The 12,883-nt window shown below is 47.1% G+C and overlaps 2 protein-coding genes across 2 annotated transcripts; both read left to right on the forward strand.

The window, feature by feature from the left end:
* Positions 1-510: 510 nt before the first annotated feature.
* Positions 511-1,320, forward strand: IQCF1 (IQ motif containing F1; the record flags this gene model as incomplete). The annotated part of the gene is made up of 2 exons (XM_082848373.1): positions 511-558; positions 874-1,320. The coding sequence occupies 2 exons, from the start codon at positions 511-513 to the stop codon at positions 1,318-1,320; spliced, it is 495 nt and encodes a 164-aa protein (XP_082704499.1).
* Positions 1,321-12,176: 10,856 nt separating this feature from the next.
* On the forward strand, positions 12,177-12,656 carry LOC309967241 (IQ domain-containing protein F5-like; the record flags this gene model as incomplete). The annotated part of the gene is made up of 1 exon (XM_082847808.1): positions 12,177-12,656. The coding sequence occupies one exon, from the start codon at positions 12,177-12,179 to the stop codon at positions 12,654-12,656; it is 480 nt and encodes a 159-aa protein (XP_082703934.1).
* Between the last annotated feature and the right edge of the window lie 227 nt (positions 12,657-12,883).

The following is a 12,883-nucleotide window of genomic DNA, read 5'->3' on the forward strand; positions in this document are numbered from 1 at the left end:
ATGTTCCAGAGCTAAGAACAGGAATAAACTCATTCTTGTCTGTCCTCTTTCCCCATATTTTTCTAGGCTAAACAAGAGAATATAGCTGCAACAAAGGGAGTAGATGATGCTAATAAGAGACTCAGAGCAGTATGATCCCCCCACCCAGATGACACGGGGCTGGGGGTGGGAATGTGGCAGTTGTGTTTGTGGAATGGAATGGCCAACATATGCGAAGCTGGGCTTAATCAATGGTGTGTGTGTGTGTGTGTGTGTGTGTGTGTATGTGTGTTTGAGCGTGTGCATGTATGTTTGCTTGCTAATTAAGATTTAAAGTTTGAAAGTCAAGAGAAGTGAAGATGGGGAAGAGATAAGAGGTAGAATTTTATGGGATGTGGGAACTTTTAATACTATGTTATCACAGAGGAAGAGAGCAGGTTGTGGATTGGAGCTGCAGTCAAGGATGAAAGAGCAGGATTAGAAGAGGAAGCCACTTCTCCAGTAGCTGAGTGGTGTCTGAAGGGAAGGATCATGGATCCTGGTCAGGCTCAGGTGGACTATGATAACCCTTTGATCATGGTATTCTTGCTCTAGGCTGGCCAACTTGACCCATGTAAAACTGGGTAGCCAGGACAGATATACTACCATTTTACAGATGGGAGCTCTGAGATTCAGAGGTCAATGTGATGTATCCATGTCCATTAACCAGAGTGGGGCAAAGAAAGGACACCTACCTACCTGGTCTTCTGGTTCCAGCCAGTGCCTTGCCCAGTGCTCTTGAGGTTCAGAAGAAGGGGTGATTGTTGATAGGGCATCAGGATCCCTTCCTGGCACACCCTGGGGCTGAAGTGGGTGGGGAATATCCTCCAAATGTCTTGTCTTTTTTCTTGTTAGATCCCAAGAACCCAAAACAGGCCTCCCATCAGTAATCCAGAAGTAGTAAAGATCCAGGCCTGGTGGCGGGGCACCCTGGTGTGCAGCACACTGCTGCACGTGGCTCTCAGAGTGTGGATCATTCAGGGCTGGTGGAGGCATAAGCTGGTGAAGCTGCATGAGAACAGGCAGCGGACAGCTCTGGAGAACTTTACACGGAAGGAGTGGGTAGCAGTCAGGCTGCAGTCCTGGGTCCGCATGTGGCGCATCTGTTGGCGCTACTGCCATTTGCTCAACGCTGCCCGCATCATCCAGGCCTACTGGAGATGCCACTCCTGCGCTTCCCAGGGTTTCATCAAGGGCCACTACAGAGTCACGGCCAACCAGCTGCATCTCGAACTCGAGATCTTGCTGGGCTCAGGGCCTTGCATTGTGACAGAGTGTATTCCCCTTCCAATAAAGCAGTGAAGTGGTCTTTCCCCAGCTTCTCTCTGCTTGATAAGCTCCAGGAGGTCAGGGCCAATGATGGCAAATAGTTAGCATCTCATATGCTAGCTCTGAGGAATTGGCAGGGGTTGTCTGAGGAGGATGATTTTGAGCCACTGTCCAGACTGAGCAGAGACTGTGATTAATTAGCAATGTCTGACATAGGTAGGAAAGTTGGGGGTACAGATCTGCCATGCTGCCAACTCAGGGAGCATCACTCATGTTCAGTCTATGGAAATGGTGCCTCTCCCTAAGGCCGTGTATAATGGAAGCCTGGGGCAGGGGTGGGGTTGTTGCGCACAGCAGCACTTTTGCCAGGAATTCACTCACCAGGTCTAGTTGCTCTGGGTGTGATCTCCCAGCCACCCCCATGGCTGAGAGGAGCACACCCACCCCAAGCTCTTGATCCTGGCTCCTGTTGGTTCGTAAACTGGCCCCTGTACATGGAGGGCAAGAAAAGACCGAAGAAAGAGGCAGATTACCCCAGATTAGTAGGTGGCAGGTTTAGTAAGCAAGGGAACTTATTTACAAGACTTGTCTTGGGCGGCCACAGACAAGTAGATCTCCGTACTTGCTTGCCAGACTCTTGCAAGTTTATATAGAGGCCTTAATGAGGTTCAGCCACATATACCACCCAGATGTTCTCGAGAACACATTACTGTCAAGGCTGAATCCCTGAAAATGCCTCCCACTGTGGGAATGGCAGGCAGAACATACATTCCCAGGACAGGGGAGGGGGTGAGGGGCATCTAATTGCCTGGGTCTAGCTTGTGAGTACAGCTGGCGGTCACATCCTTTCAGTGACCTCCAACAGCTCCCTGCTGTATCTTCATACTTGACCTCCAAGTCAGAGTCTGAGCTCCAAACTGAAAATGGTTAGACTGCATAGCCCCTGTCCTCACTCCTACCTCAAACTCTGTCCCTCACTCTCTGATCCCGAATGCAGGCTAGGACTCATTCCCCTCCAGACCTGGTTGGTGTGGGACGTTCCACAGGTGTGGAGATGGAGAAAGAAGGCAACCCACTTCTAGCCAAACCTTCTGGTGAGTGTCATCCCCTAGGCTATCACAGACCTAGAGCTGAGAAGCCATCAGTTGTGTCTGCCTCTCCCTCTCCCCAGTCTCTGCAAGAATTGATCCAGGTGGAGCTGAGACCTCTGACCGTCCCTTCTTGTGAAAAGCTGCCACCTGGGGTGAGACTGGCGCCTAAGTGATGATAAAGGGCCGGTTAAGAGGTCAAGGTTAGGCTGCCCTTCTGCCCATCTGGGCACTGCTGTTCCGTGGTTTCCTGCAGAGGGAGGGGTCTAAGGTCTTGGGTTATTCGCCATTAAACCTGCAAACTCAGAAGCCCTATGTCCAGCCCAGCTCCATCTCCATCTCCTCTGCCCTGGCAAGTTGGTCCTTCAGCTCACATTGCCCAGAAATCTCATGCTCCAGCTCTCTGTCTTGCTCTAGGGCTTGAGCTCTGTTTTTCTTGCTTTGTCCTTCTGTGTCCTGCCCTGTCTCACTCAGGTCCTAGTCTCTCGCTCTTGCTCTGAAGGACTTCTATCTCCTCTCTCCTTGCTTCTCTCTACTGTGTTCAATGTCTCAGAGTAAAGAGCAAGGACTTTGCAGCCAGACCAAGCTAGGTCACACCAACCCTGGCTTCCCCACTCACTGCTTGCTGTGTGGCTGCAGACATGTCATTTTCCCTCTCAGAGCCCCAGTTTCCTGAGCTGTGAAGTGGGGCTAATGATCCTCATCTTTCAGTGTGAATGTCAAGTAGCATAAAAATTCAGCCTCAGCAACAAAACAAGGAAAGAGGGGTCGCACCCACAAACTTTAAAAACTGGCAGTCAGGGTGGGAGAGAAATAATGTTTAGCCCAATTAAGAAGACCAAAAGTTAGTGTTCCCTACCATCAAAATCAATTGCAAATGTTTATCTGTTAATGCTTGTCTGTAATGAAAATTTACATGTGTCATCCCTGAAAATGTCTTTTCATTCACATAGGTATGAAGTGAAATATCTGGCACCGCCAAATAGTGATATAAATTCCTGAGCATAGGATTATAATCGAGACTAGTCATCACTTGGAAGATATCTGTAGACTTCCATGAGATTCTTTTCTTGATATTTGCCTTTAAGCATGTCATTACATTGCAGATCAATTACTTCCAATTGAAGTTCAGGTGGTTGTTCCTCAATTGCTTAGACAAAAAAGTTTAGAAATATGGAAACTCCTCTTGTACTTAACATGGAAGTCTGAAAAGTGCTTGCTGCTGGAACTCTAGTTTGAACTCAGAGAATATATCCACTGCAAATTTGCATGAGAATGGTTATCTTGCTTCTTGTTTTAACTTTTGACAGCTCAGGAAGTGCATAAAGCAGCTTGACATTACTTATTTAAAATTATTTGTCAAGGGGCTTCCTTGGTGGTGCAGTAGTTAGGAATCCGCCTGCCAATGCAGGGGAAACGGGTTTGAGCCCTGGTCTGGGAAGATCTCACATGCTGTGGAGCAGCTCAGCCCGTGCGCCACAACTGCTGAGCCCGCGTGCCACAACTGCTGAAGCCTGCACGCCCAAACCCTGTGCTCCACAACAAGAGAAGTCACTGCAGTGAGAAGCCCGTGCACTGCAACAAAGAGTAGCCCCCTGCTCGCCACAACTAGAGAAAGCCCAAGCACAGCAATGAAGACCCAATGCAGCCAAAAATAAATAAATTTAAAAATTTTTTAATAAAAAAAATCTTAAAAAAATAAAATTATTTGCCAAAATGACTCTACTTCAGTATAAGTTTCACATAAAACATTGCTTTGCTCATTAATTTCACGTTTAATTCATTAAAAAACATGAAGACTGCAGCAAAACTTATTTCCAATGTCATTCAGGTTTTTTTAAAAATTTAATTTATTTTTGGCTGCATTAGTTCTTCGTTGCTGCACGTGGGCTTTCTCTAATTGCGGCGAGCAGGGGGCTACTCTTTGTTGTGGTGCACGGGCTTCTCACTGTGGTGGCTTCTCTTGTTGTGGAGCACGGGCTCTAGGCCCGCAGGCTTCAGCAGTTGTGGCACGTGGGCTCAGTAGTTGTGGTGCACGGGCTGAGCTGCTCCATGGCATGTGGGACCTTCCCAGACCAGGGCTCAAACCCATTTTCCCTGCATTGGCAGGCGGATTCCTAACCACTGCGCCACCAGGGAAGTCCCTGCCATTCAGTGTTTGATTATAGTAGTTTAAGGCAGTTTTTCTTGCTCAGAAAAATTTCAATCTTGACCCTGAGCTTAAAAGTCCTCAATAAAACTTTATCACTGCTAAGACACAGAACTGCTGTGTGGTTGATAAGTCAGAATATTCAGCTTCTATTTCTTTTTTTTAATTTCTTTTTTATTTTTTTGCTGTACGCAGGCCTCTCACTGCTATGGCGTTGCGGAGCACAGGCTCCGGACGCGCAGGCTCAGCGGCCATGGCTCATGGGCCCAGCCGCTCTGCGGCATGTGGGATCTTCCTGGACCGGGGCACGAACCCGTGTCCCCCGCATCGGCAGGCAGACTCTCAACCACTGCGCCACCAGGGAAGCCCCAGCTTCTATTTCTGATCAAAATTCATGGAACCAATGATGGTTGTCAATAAGTGGCAAGTGAAATTTATCATTGACATTACTGGTTCAGTAACACGATAGATTCAAATATTTTCCACAGAGTACCTAGTGATGAATAATACAATGAATAAACACAGGCTTTAAGCACTTTATATTTTCATAAACTTTGTAAATTTGTTCAACTAAGCCTTTTTTTCCCCCTGCTTCACACATATTTTCACCACTATCATTTTTATCACATCTTAGCAGATTCCACTTCAGGTTGTACTGAATTAATGTTTTCTCAACTTTAAAAAATACTCTCAACTGTATTTGTTTCATGCAGACAATTCATAGAACTCAATTCTTCAGTCTTCAAACTTGGCATTTACCCCTTCAATGAACAACAGCTGAACTGTATTGGTAATATCTGTCAACTCATTAAGAGCCAAGGAAATCCATTTGAAGTCATTTGCTCTGTCTTTAATTGACTTTTGATTTTGTTCCCAATGTCTTCAACTCTTGGAGCAGCTATTCTCATTGAAAGGCTAACAGTTAAATTTATTTTCTCTGGACACATTTTTTTCAGAAGCTGCAATTAAACTTGATTTAATTAATTCATCATTAGTAAGTATCTTTTCTTGCTTGGCTAACAAATGAGCAAGTTGGAAACGTACTTTGCCTGCAGCCTCATTTTCACTTTTCTTATTTTTGTGGAGAAATTCTGCTGTGATGAGATACTCCATTTAAATCTTTTTAAATTTAAATGTCCCCTGCATTGGCAGGCAGATTCTTAACCACTGCGCCACCAGGGAAGTCCCAATATTGTATTCTTTTAGCACAGCTATATAGCGTCATTGCATAATGAGCACAATGTTTTGCCATTTTCTTAAAAGTGCGATACTTAAAGTCCACTTTTCTCCTTTTTCCATTGTTTTGACATGATGGATATGTACTGGTAATAAAAAATAAGTCACAGCACAGCAATATGTGTGGTACCCAAAACACTATTCAGTTATAACTGTACCACTGCAATTTATTGTGTGCTGAGCAGCAGTGGGAAGTGATGAGTGCCACATATAGTCTGTCACAACTATTCAAATCTGTCATTGTAGTGTACGTGTGGCTATAGCCAACATATCAACAAATAAACATGGCTGTGTTCCAATAAAATTTTATTTATGAACACTGAAATTTGAATTTTATATAATTTTCATATGTCATGAAATATTATTATTTTGAGTTTTTTCAACCACTGAAAAATGTAAAAACCATTCTTTACAGGAGGTATAAAAACAGTGGGCTGGGTGTAGCCCACAGGCTGTAGTTTGCCAACCCAAGCCCTAAATCAATGTCCATTACATGGTTCTGAGTCCCCAGTAGGTACAATGTGTGGAAATGGTACTGCACCTGTGACCACCCCTTCTAGTTATATGCTTGGGTGTTTGTGCTTTCTGTCCCTGCACCTTCAGGCTCCATGTTACTGGAGGTTCTAGTTTCTAGAGTTGGAAGGCACACATCAGGGATCACTGTAAGAGTCCCATTAAACTTAAAGCTACAGCTGTGACCTGGTCACTTCAGACTCCTTTTGCCAAGAGTTAAGCAGGCGATGAAAGGTGTCACCACTCTGGCAGGGATAATTAACCCTGATATCATGAGGAGAAGGTGAAGGGCCTGCTGCTACACTATGGGAGCAGGGAAGACTATGAGTGCTGCTTGGGTGAGTCATTGGAAGATGTCTTGTTGCTTTGCTGCCCAGGTATAATGGTAGATGAACACAAACATGGCCTGAGAAGTACATGCTAACCAGAGAACCAGGTGCCTCAAGGATGAGGGTCTGAATTGCTGCTTCCCTTCAGGCAAACTGCCTAGACCAGCAGAAATGCTAGTCAAAGGTGAAAGGAATTTAGAAAGGGTGGTAGAGGAAGGGGGAGAGGAGTGTGAGTAATGGCCTCAAAATAAACTGTAGCAGTAGGGACTGAAGTTTGTCTCTCTGACCCTTCTAAGTTTTCCCAGGAGAAAAGACCTACATGAATCCTGAAGAAGCTATTTTTAAATGGTAAAAACTTGCTATGGGAAGCAAGTATATGTGAGTGACATGAAGGGGTGGGCTGTAGTGAATATGTGGACGTAGTAGATCCACTCTTCATAGCTGATGACTCATCCCACAGCTACTGGGAATACTGGCTACTGCTGGGTCACTGCTATGTCCCGTACTACGAATTGCCTTTGGCCATAGGGAAGGGATTTGACCAAGGCATGTCCTTTCCTAAGGGGAAGCCTGTAGCTAGTGACTTATCATTGGTGTTATGAGTTGAATTATGCCAGCCACACAGGATTATCCAGTCTTGAACTTCCCCAACCCCACAATACCCTAAACAAGCAATATGGAGACCCTACAGAACTCCCAGATCTGAGGCCCAGGGTGAAAGCAAATGTGTCTCTTGGGCCAGGGCTTCTCTCTCATTGAGGTACACCCAGGGGTTCTGTTGTGGCTCCAGGTCTTAAATGCCCATGGTGAAGTCAGAGTTGGGCTGGGGACCACTAGGAAGAAGAAGAGTCTTTTGTGGGCAACCATCCCACCCACAACCCTGGAGCAAGAATCCAAGCTGGGCCACTAAGAGGTCTTGTATTCATTCTCAGAATCCACCTGTCAGGACCTCCTCACAGGGACAGTGGACATTCGTGGACAGAAGAGAGCAGCAACAAGACTGTTTAGTGGGGAGAGCCTGAGGATTCAGGGCTGCCACTGGGTATCACCTGAAAAGTCACATTCTGTCTCACTTTCTTCTGCCCTTCTCTCTACATTTCTCTCTCAGACTCCAAGTCCCCATGTGCCCCCTGCCCCGCCTCCAGTTTTCTCCCTTTCTCTCTTCCAGGTTTTCCCAGTGTTACCCTTCTCTCCTAGCCCCAAAATGCTCTAGACTCCTCATCTCAGACCTGGGGATTTTCAGCACACCCCAAGCAGAGCGGACAAGGCAGGGCATGGCAGGATCTGTCCCTAGTCATGGAGAGAAGGGTTGCAGGCCCTGAGGCCTTTGGGTCTCCAGAGGAGTGGGCTAGGGGTGGAGTCCATTCATTCATCCATTTATTACACATTCAATGAACAATTATTTTTAACCTACTATGTCCTGATATTGTGCAGCCTCTGGGGTCACAAATGTGAAAGCGGCTCAGGCTCTGTCCTCTAGGAACCAGTGAGGGAAGAGGCTGATCAGTAAACAGGTGACTACAGTAGGATCCAATGAGGACCATAGTGGAGATCTATAAGGGGGTTTGGGATTTCTCAGGGTTCAGACCTACGAAGTCACTCCGTTAGGGGCTGCCAGGAAGACAGCTGTGGTGGGGCCTGCATTCAAGGGTAACCTAGCTGTAGTGTGGGGGTGGAGGCCAAAGAAATGACCCAGGCAGGGGCTGATAGGGAAGGGCTCTCTTAGCACAGGCCACTCCCAGCAGACCTGCTTTCCTTCCCCTGCAGGCTCTGGGGCTGCGAGCATATTCAGAGGGCTGATCCCATTGACACCCTCACTGACCCCTCCTTTCTTCTTTCCGCCCCTCCCTGAAGGGGTCTACTGAGAACCTCTAGGGGGAAATTCTGGTAGAGGTGGCAGAGAATGGTGGGGGTGGGGTGGAAGAATAGGGAGACCCCAGAATGCTGGTACTTCTGTGGGTCACCCACAGTGGTCATGAGAGGTGCTTGTATTTTGTTCCCTGTGTCCCTTACTCTAGCCCCAGGAGATGCACCCCCGTCATGCTCGCCTCAGGCCCCTTGGCCAGCATACCCACAAAAAATTCCCTTGGATGGTGTCACTCCTCTGTTCCTTAGCCCCCGGGGAGGTTCCTCCCTTCCCACTGGCTTCAGTCCCAGCAGGTCCTGGTGACATTCAAAGCCTCAGCACCCTCCCTGCCCCTAGGGTCACCACATCCACCAACACCCCAGTCCCTGGCAACTTCCCTAATCTGTTGTGAGACCAGACTAAGCCATGTAAGGTCTCTGCACCTCAGTCTCCTCATCTGTGAAGTGGGATGAATGTCATTGCTCCATGATTATTACCAGGGACAGCAGGGACAATGGTGACTAGGGACTAGACTCTGGAGCCAGACTAATGGGGGCATTAAACAGATGTGGGTCTCCCAGGGGCATGGCCAAACACCTTCATCTTCAAACAGGTGCTTCTTGTACCTTCACTGTCCCATGCATTGTACTCTACTATTTCCCCATTCTCCAATTTACTCTTATCCTTTCCATTCTCCCATCCCATTAACTTCACATTGACACCCCCCTCCAGCCTTAAATGGCCTCCTCCTCTTCTCTACATCTGCTCTTCCCCTAGCCCCACACTGACTTCCTCCATACTCACTCTACACATTGCAAATGCATTTCTCAGTGACCCCTGGGGCTGCGACCCTGAGAGGGGACCAGGGCCTCACGATAGCCCGGTAGGTTTTCAGAGGCCAGGAGCAGGCAAGAGGTGGGGTCCTGCTTGTGCAGTGGCTGACCTTCACCCATCTCCTGTGACCTTGAGGCCTCAGGGGAGGAAGTTAGGAGAGTGCTTGAGTCCACCTGAGCCTGACATGGGGGTCCTGGGCTGGTCCTGGGGGCTTATGGGCTTTCTGGCCTGTGTGGGTCTTGCTCTCCCAGGGGCCTGATAACTAGATGACTTACAGATAGGCAAGACATAGGAGGTTTAGCCACAGTAAGGGAGTTTACTCTGTTCTCCCAACCCTGATATCCTCATCAGACATGCTCATTGTTAATTTTTGTGGATATCTTCCTAATTTCCACCACCTTTTAAAAGAATGACTTTATAAGACATGTGTGTAAATCTATGCTTATATTTAGTTGATCTTGATTTGATGAACTTGCTAATCTTGCTAAATCTTGTACATGCTTCTATATTAGTAGATAGAGAACACACCCATTCTTCTAATTGTTATTTGGTATACCATTATTTAAATGAATTGAAATCCATCATACTAAGTAACGTAAGTCAGAAAGAGAAAGACAAGCACCATATGATATCCCTTATATGTGGAATCTAAAATATGACAAAAATGAACTTATTGATGAAACAGAAACAGACTCACATAGATAACAGACTTGTGGTTGTCAAGAGGGGGCAGTGGGGGGAGAGATGGACTGCGAGTTTGGGATCAGCAGATGCAAACTACTATATATATAGAATGGATAAACAACAAGGTCCTATTGTACAGCACAGGATATTCTATAACCTGTGATAAACCATAATGGAAAAGAATATGAAAAAGAATATATATATATATATATATATATATATATAACTGAATCACTTTGCTGTACAGCAAAAATTAACACAACATTGTAAATCAATTATACTTCAATAAAATAAATGTAAAAAGATAAATGAATTGAAATCCATTTAATGAATACCAGCCAGGCTTTAATGAGTATCACTATACACATTTGTGTCAATGGGTCAGTATTTGAGGTATTCTTCTTTGTAGCCATTTACATAGGAAAGAAAGGACAGGTCCTCTAGGTTTTCCTTAGAAGGGGCTCAGCTATTGGGAGCCATCCTGGTGCCTGAGTCATAGGTGCCCTTATGACATCACGGCTCTTTCCCCTCCTCTTCTCTTCTTGCCAGAGCAGTGGCTGGAGAACAGACTTGAGAGTGATGGGAACATCTAGACCCTAACCATGGGTAACTGAGTGTAGATCTGAGGGGATTTGACCATCCCCCAAAGCCATCGGCATTCAATGTTTTATAAGAGACAGTCAGATTTACCCAAGCTTTCTGGAGGGCAGTACATTTCCCATAGTTTCCTCAGGAGGGGATTCCTTCTCATGTTTGAGACTCCAGCGAAGTCCAGGAAGCCTAGTGTGTGGGTGACTTGGCACTTAGTGGTGGGAAGAGCACCCTTACTTTCATGTTTTTCTCTCTAAACCCTGATAAGGACAGCAAACCTTCCAAATTACAATCAAAGATAATGATGGGGGCTTCCCTGGTGGCGCAGTGGTTGAGAATCCGCCTGCCGATGCAGGGGACACGGGTTCGTGCCCTGGACCAGGAAGATCCCACGTGCCGCGGAGCAGCTGGGCCCGTGAGCCATGCCCGCTGGGCCTGAGCGTCCGGAGCCTGTGCTCCTTAATGGAAGAGGCCACAGCAGTGAGAGGCCCGTGTACCACAAAAAAAAAAAAAAAAAAAAAAAAAAAGATAATGATGAAGTCGCATTGATAGAAGAGAGCTTGAAGGAGCAAAGGAGAGGAGAGCAAGGGACTCCACCTCCAACTGCCTACCCACACCACTGCCTCTGCCTTCCCACCCCTCCCTGCGTAGATGGATCCAGGCTGTGCTGTGTTGGAGAGAGCCTTGACTTGTGACATCTCTGACCCTTGTGGTCCAGTGGAGTGACCCAAAGGTCTGTGACCATGCAACTTATTGTCCAAAGAGAAATGCTTCAGGGAGTTAAAGAGACACTTATCAAAATTATACCAGGACAATAGGCATAAACTCAGGGTGTGCCAGGCAAACTGGGATGAATGGCCACCATACACAGAGCAGGAAATGAACAGGGATCCACTCCTCCTTGGCTGTCCTTTCCTCCTCCTATTTTCTCCTTAGGCTAAGAGCTGTGAGTCCAGCCAAGGTGTGTGCCAAGGAGGAGCGCAAAGAGTTTGAACCCAGACCACACATGGTTGAGAGCTACAAAGTGGGGATTGTGTTTGGGGAATGCAAAGGCCAAGGTACAGGAAAACTGGATCGTGTGTGTGTGTGCGCATGTGTGCACATGTATCTTTGTGCATGCGCATACATCTTTATGCGTGCACGCTTATGTGCACATGTATCTTTGTGTGTGCATGCATATGTGCGGAAGCAGGACACTTACTTGATCTCTGAGGTCCAGCTGCTGCCCACAACAGCTCTCCTGCCACACCTTAGGGCCGAAATGTATGTTTCTTTTTTTTAAAATAAATCTATTTATTTATTTATTTTTGGCTGCATTGGGTCTTCGTTGCTGTCTGCAGGCTTTCTCTAGTTGCAGTGAGTGGGGGTTACTCTTTGTTGTGGTGCGCGGGCTTCTCATTTTGTGGAGCACGGGCTATAGGCATGTGGGCTTCAGTAGTTGTGGCACTCGGGCTCAGTAGTTGTGGCTCACGGGCTCCAGAATGCAGTCTCAGTAGTTGTGGTGCAGGGGCTTAGTTGCTCCACGGCATGTGAGATCTTCCCAGAACCAGGGCTCAAACCCATGTCTCCTGCATTGGCAGGCGGATTCTTAACTACTGAGCCACCAGGGAAGTCCCTGTATGAGTTTAATTGTCCCCTGTTTTCTCTTGCAAGGCCCCAAAGTAAGAATCATGATGATGGAAGAACAGAAAGCGACTGTTTTCATCCAAGCCTGGTGGCGGGGCACCCTGGTGCGCAGGACTCTGCTGCACACGGCTCTCAGAGCGTGGATCATTCAACGCTGGTGGAAACAGAAGCTGGTGAAGCTGCAGGAGAAGAGGCGGCGGACGTCTCTAGAATGCTACGCGCGGCAAGAATGGGCAGCTGTCAAGCTACAATCCTGGTTCCGCATGTGGTGCATCCGCCTTCGTTACTGCCGTTTGCTCCACGCTGTCCGCATCATTCAGGTCTATTGGCGCTGGCATAGCTGCCATACCCGTGGCTTTATTCAGGGCCGTTACGACCTCAAAGAAAACCAACTGAATCTTCAACTTGAAATCTCTTTGGGCTCGCAAGCTTGTAGTGTACAACAGTACATACCCCTTCCAATACAGGAATGACCAGGTCTGCTATATGTGTCCCCAGCTCTTTGTCAGACATACTTCAAGGAGGTCATTGAGCTAATGATGGCAAATACTTGGCATCTCATAAATCAGCTCTAAGGAAGTGGCAGGGGTTGCCTGGGGTCCAGTGTGGAGGATTCTGAGAGTCTGGTGCTCTATGAGCAGGGCCTGTGATTGATTAGCAATGTCTGCCATGGGTAGGAGAGTTGGGGTTGCAAGGCCAC

This window comes from Leucopleurus acutus (genome assembly GCF_964270905.1).
Source record: "Leucopleurus acutus genome assembly, chromosome: 10".
NCBI classification, from domain to species: Eukaryota; Metazoa; Chordata; class Mammalia; order Artiodactyla; family Delphinidae; genus Leucopleurus; species Leucopleurus acutus.